The sequence below is a fragment of the Aquarana catesbeiana genome, linkage group LG05 (genome assembly GCF_042186555.1).
Source record: "Aquarana catesbeiana isolate 2022-GZ linkage group LG05, ASM4218655v1, whole genome shotgun sequence".
In the NCBI taxonomy this organism is placed as follows: Eukaryota; Metazoa; Chordata; class Amphibia; order Anura; family Ranidae; genus Aquarana; species Aquarana catesbeiana.
Window position 1 is genome coordinate 637,821,422 of NC_133328.1, and position 20,977 is coordinate 637,842,398.

The window sequence follows — 20,977 nt, forward strand, 5'->3', positions numbered from 1 at the left end:
AAATCAAGGATGCAAAAATTTAAAACGAGCGACAGATTGCAAAAGATAGTAGGACAAACCCCAAAAATGTCTTCAAATATTCATAGTAAAAAGGCCAGGTCTGAGCATTTAGGCCCTTTACAAAATAATCTAGAGTGGGTGACTGGGGACAAGGAGAAGGCAAATTTATTAAATATTTTCTTCAGCTCTGTGTATACAAAAGAGCATGGGGGAGCTCATGTCCATAATGGGGGTGGTAGTGACACAGCCCCGATCCACAATGGCTCAAAAGTGATATGGTCCAGAAATATTTAGACAGAATAAAGGTGGATAAAGCACCTGGACCTGATGACATCCACCCACAGATCCTAAAAGAATTTAGCTCTGTAATTGCAAAGCCATTGTATCTAATTTTTAGGGACTCATTAATGACGGGAATAGTACCACTGGATTGGCGCAGGGCGAACGTGGTGCCTATATTTAAAAAGGGATAAAAGTCTTTATCAAGTAACTATAGACCTGTTTGTTTAAGTTCTATAGTCGGGAAGATACTGGAGCATTTAATAAAAGACCATATAGACAAGTTCTGGTGGAGAAGGATCTGGGGGTTTTGGTAAATCATAAGCTCAATAATGGCATGCAATGCCAAGCTGCAGTTTCCCAAGCGAGCAAAGTCCTTTCTTGTATTAAGAGAGGCATGGACTCCAGAGAGAGATATAATTTTGCCCCTGTTCAAATAATTAGTAAGACCTCATCTGGAATATGCTGCTCTTTTTTGGGCACCAGTTCTCAAAAAGGATATCGGGGTACTGGAGAAAGTGCAGAGAAGGGCGACCAAACTGATAAGAGGCATGGGGGAGCTCAGCTATGAGGAAAGATTAGAGGAACTGAATTTATTCACTCTTGAGAAGAGGAGAATAAGGGGGATTTGATCAACATGTTCAAATATATAAGAGGTCCATATAGTGAAATTGGTGTTGAGTTATTCTCTTTACGGTCAACCCAGAGGACACGGGGGCACTCTTTACGTCTAGAGGAAAAGAGATTTCATCTCCAAATACGCAAAGTTTCTTCACAGTAAGAGCTGTGAAAATCTGGAATAGACTCCCTCTAGAGGTGGCTCTGGCCAGCTCAGTAGATTGTTTTAAGAAAGGCCTGGATACTTTCCTAAATGTACAGAATATAACTGGGTACTGACATTTATAGGTAAAGTTGATCCAGGGAAAATATGATTGCCTCTTGGGGGATCAGGAAGGAATTTTTTCCCCTGCTGTAGCAAATTAGAGCATGCTCTGCTGGGGTTTTTTGCCTTCCTCTGGATCAACTGATGGTATAAAATTGGGTATATTGGATTGTACAATATTTTTTATTTTATTTATTGTTTTTAAGGTTGAACTGGATGGACTTGTGTCTTTTTTCAACCTGACTAACTATGTAACTATGTAAATCAAAATAAAAACATATAATAATTGATAATAATGGTGATGAATTCATAAATCAAACAATCAATTAGTCCAAAGTCCATTAATAATCTTTTGCGTTGTGAATCTTTCCATACACCGTCACCAAGGCAAATCTTGTAAATATCACCCGATGAAATGTGAGTAAATTGCCTACTCACCAGATGGACATGACTTCTTTACTTAAAAAGAAGGTCACAACAGGCTGTTTTTTTTATATATATCTGTGGGTTTGCTGGTCTGCCAATGGAGCTGTAGCTGGAAACCTTTATGATTCACCTCTTCGCCATGGGTATACCTTTATAAAACAAACATAAAGCGGGACAAATGTATATTATCTAATAATAATATTTTGGTTAGCTCTTTATTAACGCCTCCTACCACATATCTTCTGGTATTGTAATGATGCCCAAGCTCGATAAGGATCCACACACAGTCTAATTTCCACCCTCATTCCCTCATCAACTTTGGCATGAAATTTTGGTGAAAATACCGATTCGATCCCCGAATGGCTTTCTTGGACTTCTAATTGAGAAGGACCCAATCGCTAAGCCACAGATAGTGGTTGCAGGGTCCTCCAGCTCAGTCCCCAAGTGCACATTCATCTTCAGGAATTACTTTTACGATCATTAGAGATGCACAAGGCATGTGATACCTAATCTTGTCCTTCCCTCATGGTGGGTCTGCGCCATTTGGGTTTTGGAGATGGATTCCTCTTGTGGATCCAAGCAATATATTCTGGTGGTTATTTAGATACTATGGTTTCCACTCTCCTTACCTTTCTTATCTTATCGATCAGTCAAGGAACCATCCAAGCCTGTCTTCTATCCTTTTTTGTCCTGATGCTGGAACCTTTAAAGTGAAAGCAAACCCTCTTATTGTTTTCAGCCAAGGAAGTTGCCATCTTGGCCTCTGTTTAAGGAGGAGTTCCATACTTTAAAAAAAAAAGAAAAAAACGAAATGTCAGCAGCTACTGTAGCTACTGACTTTTAATATAAGGAAACGTGCCTGTCCAGGGTTTCCGTGTTGTCAGCACCTCTCCAGCTGACTCGTGAATCTGCTTCGGGTGCAGGCCCCGGCACCTGTAGTAAGGGAAACAGAAAGTTAAGGCTTGCGGCTTCTTGGCCTGTTTCCTATTGTGCTGCACTTTAACTGGTCCCTCTGTCTTCTGGGACCTGTGTCTCTCCCAGAAGGCAGCGGGGGGGGCGTAAATGTCATAGAGCGGTGATCTTACCCAAATGTCAAAACCAGGTACCCCCCCCCAAAGTGGCAAATGTGGCAGTGGAGCCACCATGATGCTACACATTTGATCAGTCGTGACACCAGTCATTGGATGGTTTGACAGTTTGAGAGCACGATCAACTGTTAAATTGATGGGTTTACTGCCGCTTTAACATATTTGCACATTAAAGGAGTAGAACAGGAAGGTGCCTCTCATAAACTGTCCTTATTTGCCGATGACGTGCTGGCATATATCCCCTCTGCACAGAGGCATAATTTGAAGCTTTTGGGCCCTGATGCAAAAGTTGACCTGGGGCCCCCCTACTACCACCCGCCACTTTCACCACCCACCAAGATATTCAAAGTGGCTAAACAGTTACAGTATTTCAGATCTTTACTTAGATATTGAGATGGTAATTGAAAAGAATTGGGGAGGTATGTCAAAATGTGGACAGTTTCTCCAAAATCTTTTGAATACCCTGGAGCAGCAGTAGACAACCTTCGAGAGGTGGCGATCTACCTGAACAACATGAAGATCATGTAAACGGGGCTCAGCTGCTTTTTAAATTTACCCAGCAAGGCTTAACTAAATAGTAATGAAAACTAAAAAAACCTCACTGTAAAAATATAAACGTAGCATACCTTAATAGTGGACAGTGTCAGCCAGTAGAGGGTGTCAGGCAGTGGATGGTGTCAGCCAGTAGGGCAGTGGATGGCAACGGGAAGTGGATGACGTCAGTCAGTAGGGCAGTGGACGGTGTCGGTCAGTAGGACAAAGGATGGTGTCAGTAGAGCATCACCCATATTTTTATGGCCACCGTGGAAATTAGAAACCTAGATAGGTGGCAGAATTAAAACAAATAATAATTGGTCCATCAAGTCTTATTTCGTAGGATTCAATATTGAGTTGGTCCACCCTTTGCAGCTATAACAGCTTCAACTCTTCTGGGAAGGCTGTCCACAAGGTTTAGGAGTGTGTTTATGGGAATGTTTGACTATTCTTCCAGAAGAGCATTTGTGAGGTCAGGCACTGATGTTGAATAAGAAGGCCTGGCTTGCAGTCTCTGGTCTATTTCATCCCAAAGGTGTTCTATTGGGTTGAGGTCAGGACTCTGTGCAGGCCAGTCAAGTTCCTCTACCCCAAACTCTACCCCATCCATGTCTTTTATGGACCTTACATCAGTGCCTGACCTCACAAATCCTCTTCTGGAAGAATGGTCAAACATTCCCATAGACACACTCCTAAACCTTGTGGACAGCCTTCCCAGAAGAGTTGAAGCTGTTATAGCTGCAAAGGGTGAGCCAACTCAATATTGAACCCTACGGACGAAGACTGGGATGCCATTAAAGTTCATGTAAAGGCAGGTGTCCCAATACTTTTGACAATATAGTGTATCTTGCATGTAATAACTGCCCGTCCCATTTGAATGTCAATATTACTACTTGTATTTGTTTTGAACCCTGATGACTTCGCTATGTCTCTGCTGAAATGTTATTTTTATTTTTCTAAAATAAAGATTACATAAAAAAAAATATTGCATTTTTATTGTTTTTTTTCCATCTGTTCCAATTGACTTCATAGATTATATTGCTAATTGGTGGGTTGGTATTGTATTGTTTGCCCTAGAATAAATTTTATTATATTTTGTTCTTGAAAATACGCATTTGGTCAGCAGTTGTGCTTCTTTCAGAAAATATATAATGTTTTGGGGGTTTCAAGTGATTTTTTGGCCAAAAATGCAATTTTTTTATATGTGTGCAAAATTTTTTTTAAAAATTACTCTAGAGCTGAACTAGTTAATATTTGGGTCACTCACAATTTTGGATGTTAACAATAGGAGAGCTAACGCCTTTTATAGAGAGAGATATCTGAAGTAGAAAACGGGCATCAGATTTGTATAAATTGGCCTTGTTTTAGGCAATTTTTTTTGCCTTTTTTTTTTTATTATTTTTTTTTTTACATTTAGGCAATTTTTTTGCCTTTTTATGTGTTTTTTTTTTTTTTCTTGAAAATTTAGAGGATCAAATGTGCAGAAACTCCATCTGCCTTGAACATTTCTGACATGGAGGTAAAAGTTCACTGACTCTCCCCTGTCACGTAAGTGGCCGTTGTGGTCCTTTAAGCCAGTCATTCTCAACCTTCGGTCCTCAAGTACCCCCAACAAGCCATGTTTTGGGAATTTCCCTTTAGATAAAATAACTGTCAAACATACCAAGCCATGGACTCTCTGATTTAAAGCACCTGTGCAAGATAAATAAAACCTGCAAACATGGCCTGCACTTGAGGACAGGGTTGAGAACCACTGGCTTAAGCAATCGTCTCTTATCTGCAGTGGAAGCTGCAGGCTGGCTCTCCATCTGAGATTTCTGAGAAGTCTCCCCAGCCGGGTCACCCACCAGATGGCAGATCTGACTTGTGGTTTTTACTGGGAAATGTGCACGTGACCTGCTGGTCTCTAAAGACTGGTAATAAAAGTACGATGCGAGGCAAGCTGGCCGGAGGCGCCAAAATATTTGCCTCTCCAGTACAGCTAAAAATAAGTTCACTTACAGAAACTGCACTTCACTTCCAGAAAATGTATATATTTTTTTCTATTTTGGATGGTGTGGGGAAGCATCAGAGGAACAGAAAATATTCTTTGGACCGGCTTTTATTTTTTATTTTTTTCGGTGCTGGCCATTTTTTGTCTTTTTTCTTTTTTTTTTTTTTTTTAATGTTTTTTTTTTTTTATTTTTTTTTCTTTTGACGTTCAATAATTAATCTTTATGGTTGAAATACTAAATGTGTCAACATTTTTTAAAGCTTAACTTCACTCTCTCAACATTGACTATTTTTAATCCTTATGCTGCTAGCATTATTAAATAGGTAGGAAAGTGTATATATGATATAAACTTGTTTTAAACTTTTCATTACATTTAATCATTTCATCACTTACTTCCTGGTTTATGGCCTATCAAAATGATGTCATAGGTCCCAGGAGTCTTCAGGAGGGGAGGAGGGGGTTTTCTTAGCTAAGCACACCCTCCTGCGTGCATGCCGAGCTAAGGGCAGGTGGATTCTAGGATGTAAATGCTACATGAATCATCTGCCCTTACTCAATATGGCAGAGGCCAGAAATAAACCGGGTGGGAGTTTCAAAGTGGTTTCTTTACAAAATAAAGCATGGAGACATGGATGGATGGGGGAGTTTGCTTTGAGAAAAAAAAATGAGTTATATAGCATTTTTGGTTTCTTTTGCTCAGATGCAGTGTAGTTCAGCACAAATGTGAGAGCTTTGATTTGTATAGGCCAGTGATGGCGAACCTTAGCACCCCAGATGTTTTGGAACTACATTTCCCATGATGTTTATGCACTCTGCAGTGTAGTTAAGCATCATGGGAAATGTAGTTCCAAATCATCTGGGGTGCCAAGGTTTGCTATCACTGGTGTAGGGGCTGTAATAACAGCAATCTTTAGCAGTCTCATATAACAATACTACAGTTTTTGACCATCTCGTGTATTATGTCTGCAGTCTCTGACCACCTTCTGTATCAGGTCTGCAGTCTCTGACTATCTCCTGTATCGTATTTGCAGTCTCTAACTGTCTTCTGTATCATGTTTGCAGTCTCTGACCATCTCTTATATTATGTCTGTAATCTCTGACCGTCTCCTGTACTATGTCTGCTGTTTGTGATCATCTCCTGAAGTATGTCTGCAGTCTTTTACCATCTCCTATATAATATCTGTAGTCTCTCTAACCATCTCCTGTATCGTGTCTGTAGTCTCCAACCATCTCCTGTAGTATGTCCCCAGGCTTTGTCCATCTCCTGAGGCATGTCCCTAGTCTTTGACCATCCCCTATAGTATGTTCCCAGTCTCAAACATTTCCTATAGGATGTTTGCAGTCTTTGACCATCTCCTGTAGCATATGACTAGTAACTGACCATCTCCTGTAGTATACCTTCAGTCTCTGACCATCTCCTGTAGTATACCTTCGGTCTCTGACCATCTCCTGTAGTATACCTTCAGTCTCTGACCATCTCCCGTAGCATATCTTCAGGCTCTGAACATCTCCTATAGTATGTCAATGTCACCAGTCTCAGACCAGTTCCTGAATTATGGTCATAGTCTTTGACAATCTTCTAAATTTTGTCCTCAGTCTCTTACTATCCTTTGTAGCATGTTCCCAGTTTTTGACCATTTTCTGAAATCTTCTACAGCATGACCCTAGTCTCTGACTATCTCCTGTAGCATGTCCCCAGTCTCCATAATTTCTTATAGCATGTTTGCCGCTTCTGACCATCTTTTGTAGAATGCCTATAGTCTTTCACCATTTTCTGTTCCATATCTGTAGTCTCTGACAACAATCTGTATCATTGCATTGCATGTTATGTGCAGCCCTTTGGTGATGTCAAGGGGGCACTTAAGGCCCCCTTTGTAATTATGGTTGATTATCACTGCTCTAAACCTTAACTACTGCATCCATGGTTTTCCTAAAGCAATGGTGCAAAGGTGCTGTTGAGCCATTGTCCACCTCTCATCATAAGCTTCATCCTGTTCTCAGTAAATACTCACAATCTGTGTCCTTGTTTTGTGTTCTCTTACAGGCCCAGGAGGAGGAGAGGCAGCAGAACTTTCTGTACCTCCTCCAGCTGGACAACGAGGTTCTCATTCCCAACCAGGAAGCCATAGAATGTCGCATCTGCTACACCGAGGTCCCTGCAGGGGCCGGTGTCCTGCTACGCGAGTGTCTCCACAGCTTCTGCAAGTAAGTGCACACCGGGTCACCTACTTGCCTCCCCCTTCTATCCTCAACACCTCCCCCCACCATCCTCACCACCACCTCCCCTCCACCATCCTCACCACCACCTCCCCTCCACCATCCTCACCACCACCTCCCCTCCACCATCCTCACCACCACCTCCCCTCCACCTCCCCTCCACCATCCTCACCACCACCTCCCCTCCACCACCCTCACCACCACCTCCCCTCCACCACCCTCACCACCACCTCCCCTCCACCATCCTCACCACCCCCTCCCCTCCACCATCCTCACCACCCCCTCCCCTCCACCATCCTCACCACCACCTCCCCTCCACCATCCTCACCACCACCTCCCCTCCACCATCCTCACCACCACCTCCCCTCCACCATCCTCACCACCACCTCCCCTCCACCTCCCCTCCACCATCCTCACCACCACCTCCCCTCCACCACCCTCACCACCACCTCCCCTCCACCACCCTCACCACCACCTCCCCTCCACCATCCTCACCACCCCCTCCCCTCCACCATCCTCACCACCCCCTCCCCTCCACCATCCTCACCACCCCCTCCCCGCCACCATCCTCACCACCCCCTCCCCGCCACCATCCTCACCACCCCCTCCCCTCCACCATCCTCACCACCCCCTCCCCTCCACCATCCTCACCACCCCCTCCCCTCCACCATCCTCACCACCACCTCCCCTCCACCATCCTCACCTCCCCTCCACCATCCTCACCACCACCTCCCCTCCACCATCCTCACCACCACCTCCCCTCCACCATCCTCACCACCACCTCCCCTCCACCATCCTCACCACCACCTCCCTAAGGATAAAACAAATAATGTAATCGCGCCAAAGTCCATAGAAATAAAACCAAACAAATAAATTAAAAAATAGTCAATGAATGATTCCAGAGGGAAGTCTGTGATCCATGGATCAATGAAAATCCAGGAACCAGGGAAATCTATTTCTCCAAGATACCAAGGGCAGCTTCCTGTTGAGTGAAGTCAATCCTCCGTGTATGCATAAAAAACCAAAGAAGAAAGCGCCTCTTAAGTATAACGGATTTATTCATATGTTAAAAATATAGTAAACACTCACAATGAGGTAGATGATATGCTGCTTCCATAAAGAACTAGTCCCGGTGTCTCTCGGTAGTAACTAGTGATCAGGGGGAGCCTAGATGGACGCCGTGCGGATGGCCGCGGACCTCCGCTCGGAGGCACCGGCTGTACAAGCGGTGTAGTGGAGAAGTCACTTCCGCGTTCCAGCGGATCACATGGGAGATGACGTCACTCGGACAGTTCAGATTAGCTGGGAACCACTACGCGTTTCAGAGCATGCGCGAAGCTCGTAACGGGCATGCGCGCTCCTTTTTCAAGTGTCTAGGCTCCCCCTGATCACTAGTTACTACCCAGAGACACCGGGACTAGTTCTTTATGGAAGCAGCATATCATCTACCTCATTGTGAGTGTTTACTATATTTTTAACATATGAATAAATCCGTTATACTTAAGAGGCGCTTTCTTCTTTGGTTTTTTTCACCACCACCTCCCCTCCACCATCCTCACCACCACCTCCCCTCCACCATCCTCACCACCCCCTCCCCTCAACCATCCTCACCACCACCTCCCCTCCACCACCCTCACCACCACCTCCCCTCCACCACCTCCCCTCCACCACCCTCACCACCACCTCCCCTCCACCATCCTCACCACCACCAAAAGTTTGGGTTTTAACCACTTCCCGCCCGCTATATAGCAAAATGACGGACGTTAGGCAGGACAAGCCGCTAGCTCGCGCCAGTCGGTGGTAGGTCAGTCTGACACACCGCATCTCCTATCTAGGTAAAGAGCCTATGACGTGCCAATCGGTACTGCCTCATCAGTGCTCATCACTGAAGGAGAAAACTTATTATATGCAAAGTTTTGTAACAGAAACGAAGAAAAACTTTTTTTTTTTTCAAAATTTTCGGTCTTTTGTAGCGCAAAAAAAATAAAGAACCCAATGATCAAATACCAACTAAAGAAAGCTCTATTTGTGGGAAAAAAATTATAAATATTTTGTTTAGGTACAGCGTTGCATGACCGTGCAATTGTCATTTAAAGTGCGACCGCGCTGAAAGCTGAAAATTGGACTGGGCAGGAAGGGGGGAAGTACCCGGTATTGAAGTGGTTAAATATATTTTATAACAAATACTAAGATTCGCTCAAGCTCGCCCAGACACACCCCCCTATAACACAGGCACACGTCATATAACTAGACGTTAATAAAAGCAGCTAAAAAAAATAACTTTTCCACTAATAAGGTTCCTCTTGCAGCACGGTCACATGACTAGTGCCGTGGCATTGGTCACACAGCCTATGTCAGTGCAGAGGATTTGGGGACTATGAGGTCCATAGGCTGGTCAGACAGGGCTGCTGTTTGACTGTCTCCACTAAGATACTACCGTGACGCTGTTATTCTTACTCAGGAGCTGGGAGACAGTCAGTTGATAGGAAAGCATCTATCGGATTTCAGTTAACCTCTGACCCCTGACATCTTTCATAGGTAATGTTGTAAATTCTGATTATTAAGTCTATCTATAATATTCGCCCCTCTGTCCTCCCATCAGGGATTGTCTGCGGCAGGTTGTGAACTGCTGTGAGGAGCCGGAGGTCTCCTGCCCCTTCCGGGATGAGATGTATGCCTGCGACAGCAAGCTGCAACAGAGAGAGATCCGAGCGGTGAGCCTCTTTATGTATCATTGAGGAAGGATGGACCTCTATGATTGTGGGGGGGGGGGGACATTAGAGTGTAAGCTCCTCTGGTACAGAGACAGATGTGACTGGTTCTCTGTACAGCACTGCGGTATATGTCAGAGCTATATAAATGTATAATAATATGTGACCGTGGGGGGGACATTGGAGTGTAATCTCCTCTGGTACAGAGATGGATGTGACTGGTTCTCTGTACAGCACTGTGGTATATGTCAGAGCTATAGAAATGTTTAATAATAATATGTGACCATGGGGGGGACATTGGAGTGTAAGCTCCTCTGGTACAGAGATGGATGTGACTGGTTCTCTGTACAGCACTGCAGTATATGTCAGAGCTATAGAAATGTATAATAATAATATGTGACTGGGGAGGGATATTAGAGTGTAAGCTCCTCTGGTACAGAGACTGCTGTGACTGGCTCAGTGATCTCTGTACAGCACTGCGGTATATATCAGAGCTATAGAAATGTATAATAATAATGTGTGACTGTAGGTGGACATCATAGTGTAAGCTCCTCTGGTACAGAGACTGATGTGACTGGCTCTCTGTACAGCACTTCGGTATATGTCAGAGCTATGTAAATGTATAATAATAATAGTGTGTGACTGTGGGGAACATTAGAATGTAAGCTTTCCAGACAGTGTTCTAGACCCGAGTGTGGTTGCACAGCGCCTCCTGGTGACTGGAAAATAATTCACAGAGAATATAGGAAGGGGACGCTGTTACAGTATCTGATAACTGCATGATATTCCTCATCTATCACTGCCTTGTGCCATCTATGTAGAGCAGTGTGGTGGTCAACATACTACATATAAGGACCTCAGCTGTGAACCCGGACATCACCAAGAGGGCTCAAACAATGTTAAGTTTATGTAATGCTACAGGAAACTGAGAGATTGCAAGTCCAAGTCTAGAGCCTGGGGTTACAAGTGACTGTTGGATGTCTCTGCCCACTTTAAAAACAATGATGCTCCCGCTCTGATTACGGACTGCTGTGGCCCAAGGTTCACCCACCAAGTTGGGCAGGAACACATGCGGCACCAGGGATGTAGACAGGTGTTCACATGTCATGACTACAGACCGATGACTGCATGTTGCTTTGTTCTGTGTACAGTTGGTGTCATCGGAAGAGTATTCCCGTTTCCTAGAGCGTGGCCTGATAGTGGCGGAGAGCAGAAGTCAGAACAGTTACCACTGCCGCACAGCAGACTGCAAGGGGTGGTGCATCTACGAGGACTCCGTCAATGAATTTTTCTGCCCCATTTGTGGAGCTGAGAATTGCCTAATTTGCAAGGTAGGTGTCACGGGGGAAGAGTTGCCTTGATTGGCTACTCATAAAGGGTAGAGCTACCAGTGCTGACCACTAAGGAAGGATAGAGCTACTGCCATTAACTATCAAGGCAGAGTAGAGCTACAATCGCTGACTAAACAGAATGAAGCTACAACCACTAACTGCTCAGGGAGGGTGGAGCCACCACCATTGTGTACTCAGAGAGGGTAGGGCTGTCACAACTGACTGCACAGGGAGAGTGGAGCTGCTACAAGTGTCTATACAGGGTGGGTGGAGCTTTTTCCACAGATTACTTAGTGAGGATGCTGCTTGCACAACTAACTACTCAGGAAAGGTGGGACTATCCCCACTGACTGGGAAAAGCCTGGGGCTAGCACTACTGACTACTTGAGGGTTGGAGCTATCACCACTGACTGCTCAGAGGTGGAGGTATCACCACTGACTACACAAAGAAGATGGAGAAATTGGTGCTGAGTACTCCTCTAGGATGATAACAGTGGTGAAGTACAGCACCATGTAGTACATATACCTGTGTAAGTTTTCAAATCTGCTTAAAGCAACAACACTGACTGCTTGGGCGTGGGACTATACCCACTGACTGCGAAGAGCATGGGGCTATCACTACTGACTGCTTGGAGGTGAAGATATCCCTGACTGCTTGAGGCTTGGCGTTATCACCACTGACTGCTCGGGGGAGGAGCTATCACAACTGACTGCTCGGGGGAGGAGCTATCACAACTGACTGCTCGGGGGTGGAGCTATCACCACTGACTGCTCGGGGGAGGGGCTATCACCACTGACTGCTTGGGGGTGGAGCTATCACCACTGACTGCTCGGGGGTGGAGCAATTAAAGCGGAGTTCCGCCAAATGTATTATTATTTTTAAAGTTAGCAGCTACAAATACTGCACCTGCTAACCTTTAAAATATGGACACGTACCTGTCCAGGGCGCCCGCGATGTCGGCACCCGAAGGCGATCTGTCCCTCGGCTCTCGGGTGCTGTTGCCGCCATCTTCGGTAAGGGAATCAGGAAGTGAAGCCTCGCAGCTTCACTTCCTGGTTCCCTACTGCGCATGCGCCACTTGGGCTGCGCGTTCCCACTGGTCTCTGCTGTCTCCTGGGACCCGTGTGCCTCCCAGAAGACAGCAGGAGGGGGGGGGGGGGGGTTGGCGTAGATACCCGCGGGTGGTGTGGGTATCTATGCCCGGCAGTGGGAGCAAAATGCCTGTATTAGACAGGTATTTGCTCCCCCCTGAAAGGTGCCAAATGTGACACCGGGGGGGGGGGGGGGGGGGGGGATTCCAAAAAACGGAAGTTCCATTTTTGTGTGGAGCTCTGCTTTAATGCTGAGTACTCATAGAGGATGGCAAAAAAAACTGGTGAAGTGCATCACCATGTTACATGTGGGTGCTTACATATACCTGTGTACGTTTTCAGATAAACTAAAAGCATGGCGCTATCACTACTGAATGCTCAGGGGTGGAACTATACCCACTGGCTGTGAAGAACATGGGACTATCACTACTGACTGCTTGGAGGTGGAGCTATCACCACTAACTACTCCGAGGTGGAGCTATCACCACTGACTGCTCCGGGGTGGAGCTATCGCCACTGACTGCTCCGGGGTGGAGCTATCACCACTGACTGCTCCGGGGTGGAGCTATCACCACTGACTGCTCCGGGGTGGAGCTATCGCCACTGACTGCTCCCGGGTGGAGCTATCACCACTGACTGCTCCCGGGTGGAGCTATCACCACTGACTGCTCCCGGGTGGAGCTATCACCACTGACTGCTCCCGCGTGGAGCTATCACCACTGACTTATCTGTGGGTTGGGGCTATCACCACTGACTGCTCCGGGGTGGGGCTATCACCGCTAACTCTTCAGGGGTTTGGGGCTATCACCACTCACTGATTACCCCAGGGTGGAGCTATCACCACTGACTACTCCGGGGTGGAGCTATCACCACTCACTGATTACCCCAGGGTGCAGCTATCACCACTGACTTCTCTGTGGGTGGGGCTATCACCGATGACTCCTCACGGGGTTGGGGCTATCACCACTGACTGCTCCGGGGTGGGGCTATCACCACTGACTGCTCCGGTGTGGGGCTATCACCACTGACTGCTCCGGTGTGGGGCTATCACCACTGACTGCTCCGGTGTGGGGCTATCACCACTGACTGCTCCGGGGTGGGGCTATCACCACTGACTGCTCCGGGGCGGGGCTATCACCACTGACTGCTCCGGGGCGGGGCTATCACCACTGACTGCTGCGGGGTGGGGCTATCACCACTGACTGCTCCGGGGTGGAGCTATTACCACTGACAACACAAAGAGGAGGGAGAAATTGGTGCTGAGTACTCGGAGAGGATGGTAATAACAGTGGTGAAGTACGGCACCATGTGGGGGTTACATATCCATGTGTAAGTGTTCAAATCACCCTGGGTGTCACTGTGGGGCCCCTTTGCATACCAGGCCAGGCTGTACAAAGGATCTCATCTTCCCTCCATGTCACCATTAAACCCCACCCCCCAAAGCTATTAAGAGCCAGAATACCTGTTGAAGTTCTGGTGTTTGATAGTTGAGTAACAGGGGGGTGCGGATGAATGCTTTAAAGGGGGCGGGGTTAATCCCAACATGACCGCACTCTAAGGGCAGCACTCCAGCACTGTTCTTATCTTTTAGGCCAGGACAGGTTCACTTTAATGAGTGTTTATCCCTGCAGGCCATCCACAGCGGAATGAACTGCAAAGAGTACCAGGATGACCTGCGTATCCGAGCGCTGAATGACACTGCCGCCAGACAGACCAGCGACATGCTAAAGGTGAGGGTCATGTGACTTGCGGTCTCCTTGCAATCATGGGTGAGAGACCAAAGGATACCGAGCACAATGTCGATGATCTCATTGGTTGGAGGCCTCCCATAATCAAAGAATCTTTCTGATAGGATCAGGTAACGTTTAACATCACCCTTCCACATTTGCCAACTTACCTAGCTGGAACAGACCCGGGCTGGCATTGGCCACCTGCCCACCAGCAAAATTATAGGCGCAGTTTGATACTGCATATTTAATGCGTATTCACCGACAGCTAAGTACTGATCACCTGCTAACCCTCCACCCGTCCACAGCAGTCTCAGTTATGAGTGGATGGGTGAATAATCTTAGCAATGCCTTGGCACAGCTGTCAGAGTTTATTTTCCTTTTCTCCTTCTCTCTCCGCAGACACTCGTCCAGACCGGGGAAGCCATGTACTGTCCCGCCTGTCAGATCATTGTCCAAAAGAAAGACGGTTGCGACTGGATCCGCTGCACCATGTGTCAGACTGAGATTTGCTGGGTGACCAAGGGCCCTCGCTGGGGGCCACAGGTAAGATGGTGCTAGGTGAGGGTGGAGTGTTTTTTGAGCACAAAGAACCAAGAGGAGAAGGAGTCCAGGCGAGCGGAGGAAGGTGGTGGTGGGGGGGCGGGGGTGGGAACGTCCCCTCCTGCTGCTAGTAATAACAGCCCAGTGGCTGCTGAGCTGCATCGGTTGTTATTACAATAAAGCTGAGCGTCCGCTCTAAACAACTCTAAAACCCCTTGAAGCAATATCCGTCTAGTTTGCGACCGATACCGATTTTTCAGAAAATGCAGATATCGGCCTGCAATAATCGGCCTTCCCGATAATCAGTGGATCCCTAATATCAAATACTTTAAACTTCTTTTTACTAAACTTTTTTTTTTTTATCACATAGGCTACAAAAAGTCCCCTACGTGATGATTTTTTTGGTGGCAGGTTTTCTTTAAAGGGGTTGTAAACCCTCGTGGTTATTCACCTTAATGCATTCTATGCATTAAGGTAGCCTTCGATGGATGCTTATATACATGTTTTAAGGTCATCAACACCCCCTATGTTTTGCTTTAGGGCCTTCGCACCGTCAGTTTGTAGCCCTTACATTCAACCTATCTTTTGCCCCCCTGGTGTTCATCAAGGTGCTGGCTCCAGTCATAGATCTGTTATGCTCTCTGAGTATTCCCATTGTGGGATACTTGGACACCCTTCTGTTGCATGAACAGTGATCAAACACTGAAGGACAACACCTCTCTTAATGTCTATATCTTCGGAAATCGCTGGTTTTGATTAATCACTTGGAGTAATTGGAGCTGGACTTGGATACTTCCTAAGCCAGAGTGTTCCTTCTCCAAGAGAAACTAGTCTCTCAGGTTTCAAGTCTGTATTTTTAAATCCAGAAGCCATCTGAACCTCTGCTTCTGCATGAGTTTCTTGGGGCTCATAGTAGCCTCCTTCAATTCAGTTTCCTTTATCCAATTCCACATCTTGTCATCTTTGGACACCTCAGTTCTGTCTGTCGATAAATCAATCTGGTTGACCCTAAGGACCAGGCTGTCCCGGTCTTGAAGACTTCATGATCTGACGTTGGAGTCAGAGAAGTTCTTTTCTCGCCATCTTCTGAGGAATCCCAATGGACGTCAGCAATGTAAAACTTGGAGGAGTCCTGGTACCTTTTTTGTGCCATGGACTTGGTCCTCTGAAGAATCTCATCACCATGTTTAGTTCATCTGGCTGTCCCTTAAGCATTGGACCAACCTATTGGAGGGCAATCTGATTTGTATCCAGTCAGACAATGCCATAGCATGGGGGTGTACATCAATCATCAGTGAGGTACAAGACGTCTCACTGTGAAACAAGAGACCAGATCCTGTCCTGGCAGAATTTTTTGTTAAAGCCTCGTTAGCCATTTACATTCCCAGTGTAGACAACTTGCAGTCGGGATTTAATCAGCTGGCAGCATCTGGATCCAGGAGAGGATCTCTGCACCCAGAGATGCCCACGACCTTTGTCACAGGTAGGGGATGCCAGATGTAAATGTCCTGGACTTCAGGTTCAGCAACGAACTGTAGAGGTTTGTGTCCCGGTCCAAGGATCTGTGGTATCTGTACTCCATGATCTATGCCTTTCCTCCCATGAAAGTTCTTCCTCCTATGCCCTGCGGAATCAAGATGGAGGGCTTTCTGGCGATCCAAGTTGGCCCAGGCAGATGCTGTACTCCAACCTGGTATAACTGCTAGCATACGCACTGGGCTCATAGTTTAAATCTGTCTGGATTTACTGACTCAACAACCAATCTGCTACTCAGTCACTGGCTTTAACAGCATGATCCAGGTTCTAAGGGAGAGGGGTATCTCGTAGTCTGAATACTATGATGCTCAAAGCTAGGAAACCTATTACCAGCAAGACCTATCATCGGACATGGAAGGGGTATACTTTACCTTGTGTAAGACTAAATACTTTCACCCCAGGAGATTCTCATTTGGACAGATCCTCTTTTTTGCAGTTGGGTCTGAACTATGGTTTGGCACTCAGCACCATCAAGGATGAAATCTCTACTCTTTCTCTTCTGTTTCAGAGACCATTGGCTTCCAACTCTCTGATTAGGACTTTTGTGCACGGGGTCTCCCATGTGACTCCCCCTTTCCAATCCTCTCAACACTTCTTAAGCCCTTAATTTGAAACTATCAGAGACATTTCTCGCTTGTTTCTTGTGGCAATCATCTCGGCTAGGCAAGTGTCTTTTCTGGAAGCTGTCCTGCAAGGAACCCTTTTAGGTCCTGCACAAGGACATGGCGCTGTTGAGGCCTAGGTCTTCCTTCCTTTCCCTTCCAAAAGTAGTCTCTGCCTTCCATTTTAACCAATATGTGTATGTAGAGTAGTGTATTGAATGGTTTCGAGTGAAGGTGATTTGTCCTTTTGGGGAGTCTCGTAACCAAAAAAGTTGTGGTGTCGGTAAGACTTGTTGAGGTCTCAGGCTTCTGTCTCTCTGAAAGAGAAAGCGAGACGCTCCACAGGGTAGAATGAGCATGGAAGGCATTCCTAGTATAAAGGTTCATCACACTTGTGGTTGTATTTAAGAAGTTTATTTGCATTCTTAGTTAATAGGTGATTAGTAAAGCCAACGCGTTTCAGGGGAAATGCCTCCCCCTTCATCAGGGTTAGCGTATAAAAAAACAATAAAGACAAACTATAAATATTTCATGATTACAATGTACGGTAATAACAGAACTTTGTTATAGATTGCACATATAAAAAAAATAAAACGGGCAGGGTAAGAAAAATGGATCCAATGGAACAATATAAATGGAATATAAAATATCAATTGGTGTATAGAATATCAAATACTTATTGAGGATCATGATAAGCATATACTTATAAATATAAAATTTGTATATAGAACTGCAAGGAATAAATAGGTAATGACATAATCAATTTCACATCATCACATCATATATCATAGAGTATAAAATATGACACAAATTCAAATACAAAATACATTTAAGAATATGATAAATATATAAATGTATATGATATGACATTTGTATGTTTATAATATTCTTAAATGTATTTATATTTGGATTTCTTGTATATTTTATACTCTATGATATATGATGTGATGATGTGAATTTGATTATATTATTACCTATGTATTCCTTGCAGATATTTATACATATTTATATGCTTATCATTATCTTCAATAGATGCAAATATATATACAAATATTTTTTTTATTTACTGTATATTTATATTCTTATCATTTACAATAGATTTGTGACATTCTATACACCAATTTATATTTTATATTCTATTTTATTGTTCTTTTCAGTATATTTTTTGTGTTCTGTTCTGTTTTCTTACCCTGGTCAGTTTATTTTTTTTTTTTCATATATGCAATCTATAGCAACAGTCTTTTATTACTCTACATCCTAATCATGAGATTTTAACTAGGACTCTCTGCGGCTCCAGTTCAGATGAGCTTTTTTTTTTTTTTTTTTTGTAAGATTAGATATAAATAAATAAAATTATATAAAATTCTAATTTATGTATTTTAAAAAAAAATGTTTTCATTAAATAAAAAATGTTTTTGTAAGAATAGATATAAAATTCCAATTTATACTTTTTAAAAAAAAGTTTTCATTCAAAAAAATTGGAAAATGTAATATATGAAATAAGTAAAATGATATAAAATTTAAATCGATACTTTTTAAAACTTTTTTTAGAATAAAATGTAAGACTAGATAATAAAATGATATAACATTTCAATTTACACTTTTTAAAAGTTTTTTTTTAATTAAAAAAAATGCAAAATGCAAAATGTAAGATTATATAAAAATCAATACACTTAATTGTAAAATGTATACTTTTTAATATATATATATATATATATATATATATATATATATATATATATAAATATATATATATATATATGCTTTATTATTTTTTTTATTATTTTATTAAAAAGTATACATTTTACAATTAAGTGTATTGATTTTTATATAATCTTACATTTTGCATTTTTTTTAATTAAAAAAAAACTGTTTTAAAAAGTATCAATTGAAATTTTATATCATTTTATTTTATATGATATTACATTTTCCAATTTTTTGGAATGAAAAATTTTTTTTAAAAAAGTATAAATTGGAATTTTATATAATTTTATTTATATCTAATCTTACAAATATATATATTTTTTAATGAAAACATTTAAAAAATAAATATATATATATATATATATATATATATATATATATATTTATAAATTAGAATTTAATATAACTGTATTCATTTATATCTAATCCTACAAAAAAAAACTCATCTGTACATAGTGTACATATCTGTGAGTGTGTGTGTGTGTGTGTATATATGTGTGTATATATATATATATATATATATATATATATATATATATATATATATATATATACTTAGTCAGTTATAAATAGGCTGCCAACAATCATGCAAGCCATTTATAGGGCCCAGCGTGTTTTACAAACTGAGCGACGTGGACGGAGTAAATATTTGTGAAATTTAAGATCATAAATGAATAAAATTATAAATAAAAATAAGTAAAATTATATAAAATTTTGATGTAAAAGCACAAGTACAGCACATGTAAAATAAAATTGACTGAAATCATTAGTGTTACCTTTTAAATTTAAGTTTGAGCATTTTTTTGCAGACCTTTAAACGAATTGTAGGTGGTGCGTTTGGTTTGATGATGTTACTCTGTTTTCCTCCAATGGCAATTGTTTATATGCATAATAACCCCCCCCCATTTTCTGTACATGCAGGGTCCAGGAGACACCTCAGGGGGGTGCCGATGTAACATGAATGGAAGAAAATGTGACCCACGTTGTCAGAATTGCCACTGAACAAGGAGAAGGTGTCGGTCAGCGAATTGAAGAAGGGAAGCCACACCCCCAGTATTTGAAAACTGCGTCTTCAGTGACACCCCAACTTCTTTTTGTTACGTATCTCCTTCCCAGGTTGTCACGTTACATCTAAGCTGGAACAGACCGGATAACATTGCGAGTGGGGAAAGCCAGCTGATTGGCTGAATTTTGATCATTGCTGGTTCGCTACCCAATATGGCTCCTGCAGTGTTTGTAAATGACGCCTAAATCAGCACACCCCCCATTCACTTCTCACACCGGGTCCACGATCAGGGCACCACGTCGATGGAACGTCACCTGACACCAGAACATCGTCCTCAGTCCAGGAACTGGAACCTACCTATGCATTTGCGTTTATATTGCACTTATCCTGTCCACAAGGGGGCTCTAATCTCCCTAATTATTGCCCCAATACCTCAATGTACAGACTGCACACTTCATGGAAAGCCCCCTTCTGAGATATCGTTTCTCTCTGTGTTTCGTATTTAGTGGTGGACTCTGAGGCAAAAATTGCAGATCATTTCAATTTAGCTTTTTTTATTCAATTTTTTTTTTTTTTTTGCTACACTACAGCTAGTGTCTCTGTAGTCCTGCTATTAAGGAAGATTTTTTTTTTTTTTTATTTACAGTTTACGGGATGTTCGTTACATTTTATGAAATTCATTATTATAGTGACAGATGTTGCCCGCACTCTCAGGCTATATAAATAATTCTATATATTTTCAGCTTCTTATAGAAATGAAAAATTAGCTATTACTTTATATTTTTTTTTCTTAATTAACCCATAATTACACAGTCCTGGTTGGTAATTTTCACTCTAAAAACAAACAATCTTGCGAACTACCATGTGAAGATCCAAATGGTAATTAGAGATGATTAAAGGACAGCTGCTACCATTGTTTACATCCCATATGCTCGTGCCAAAAAGTTTTACACCAATATAATGCTGCTCTATCCAATTGTAATCATACGGTAACCGTACTTATTCACAATATTGCTGGCTGCAGTTAAATAGTGGTGGTGAGATATTCTATTCCTATATAAAGGAATAGAATATCTCACCACCACTATTTAACTGCAGCCAGTAATGTGATTTAGTACGGTTACCGTATGATTACAATTGGATAGAGCAGCATTTTATTTGTATAAAACTTTTTAGTAATTTTCACTGCCATCAGCCTTTGTGTTCCAAAAACATTATATGAAAGAACCTAGCATCCCTTTAGACGTGTATGTTCAAGCAGCTGATCAGCAGATTGCACAGATAAAAATCTGCACAAAGAAATGG

General features: G+C 43.1%; 1 protein-coding gene across 1 annotated transcript in view; it reads left to right on the forward strand.

Moving 5' to 3' along the window:
- The window catches only part of RBCK1 (RANBP2-type and C3HC4-type zinc finger containing 1), a 69,297-nt gene extending 48,634 nt beyond the window's left edge, over positions 1-20,663 (forward strand). The window contains exons 9-14 of the mRNA XM_073632424.1: positions 7,248-7,408; positions 10,023-10,134; positions 11,283-11,462; positions 14,186-14,284; positions 14,684-14,827; positions 19,588-20,663. Of these exons, the coding sequence (XP_073488525.1) occupies positions 7,248-7,408; positions 10,023-10,134; positions 11,283-11,462; positions 14,186-14,284; positions 14,684-14,827; positions 19,588-19,668 (777 nt within the window). The 3' untranslated portion in view covers positions 19,669-20,663. The remainder of the gene's footprint in view (positions 1-7,247; positions 7,409-10,022; positions 10,135-11,282; positions 11,463-14,185; positions 14,285-14,683; positions 14,828-19,587) is intronic.
- Positions 20,664-20,977: the final 314 nt, after the last annotated feature.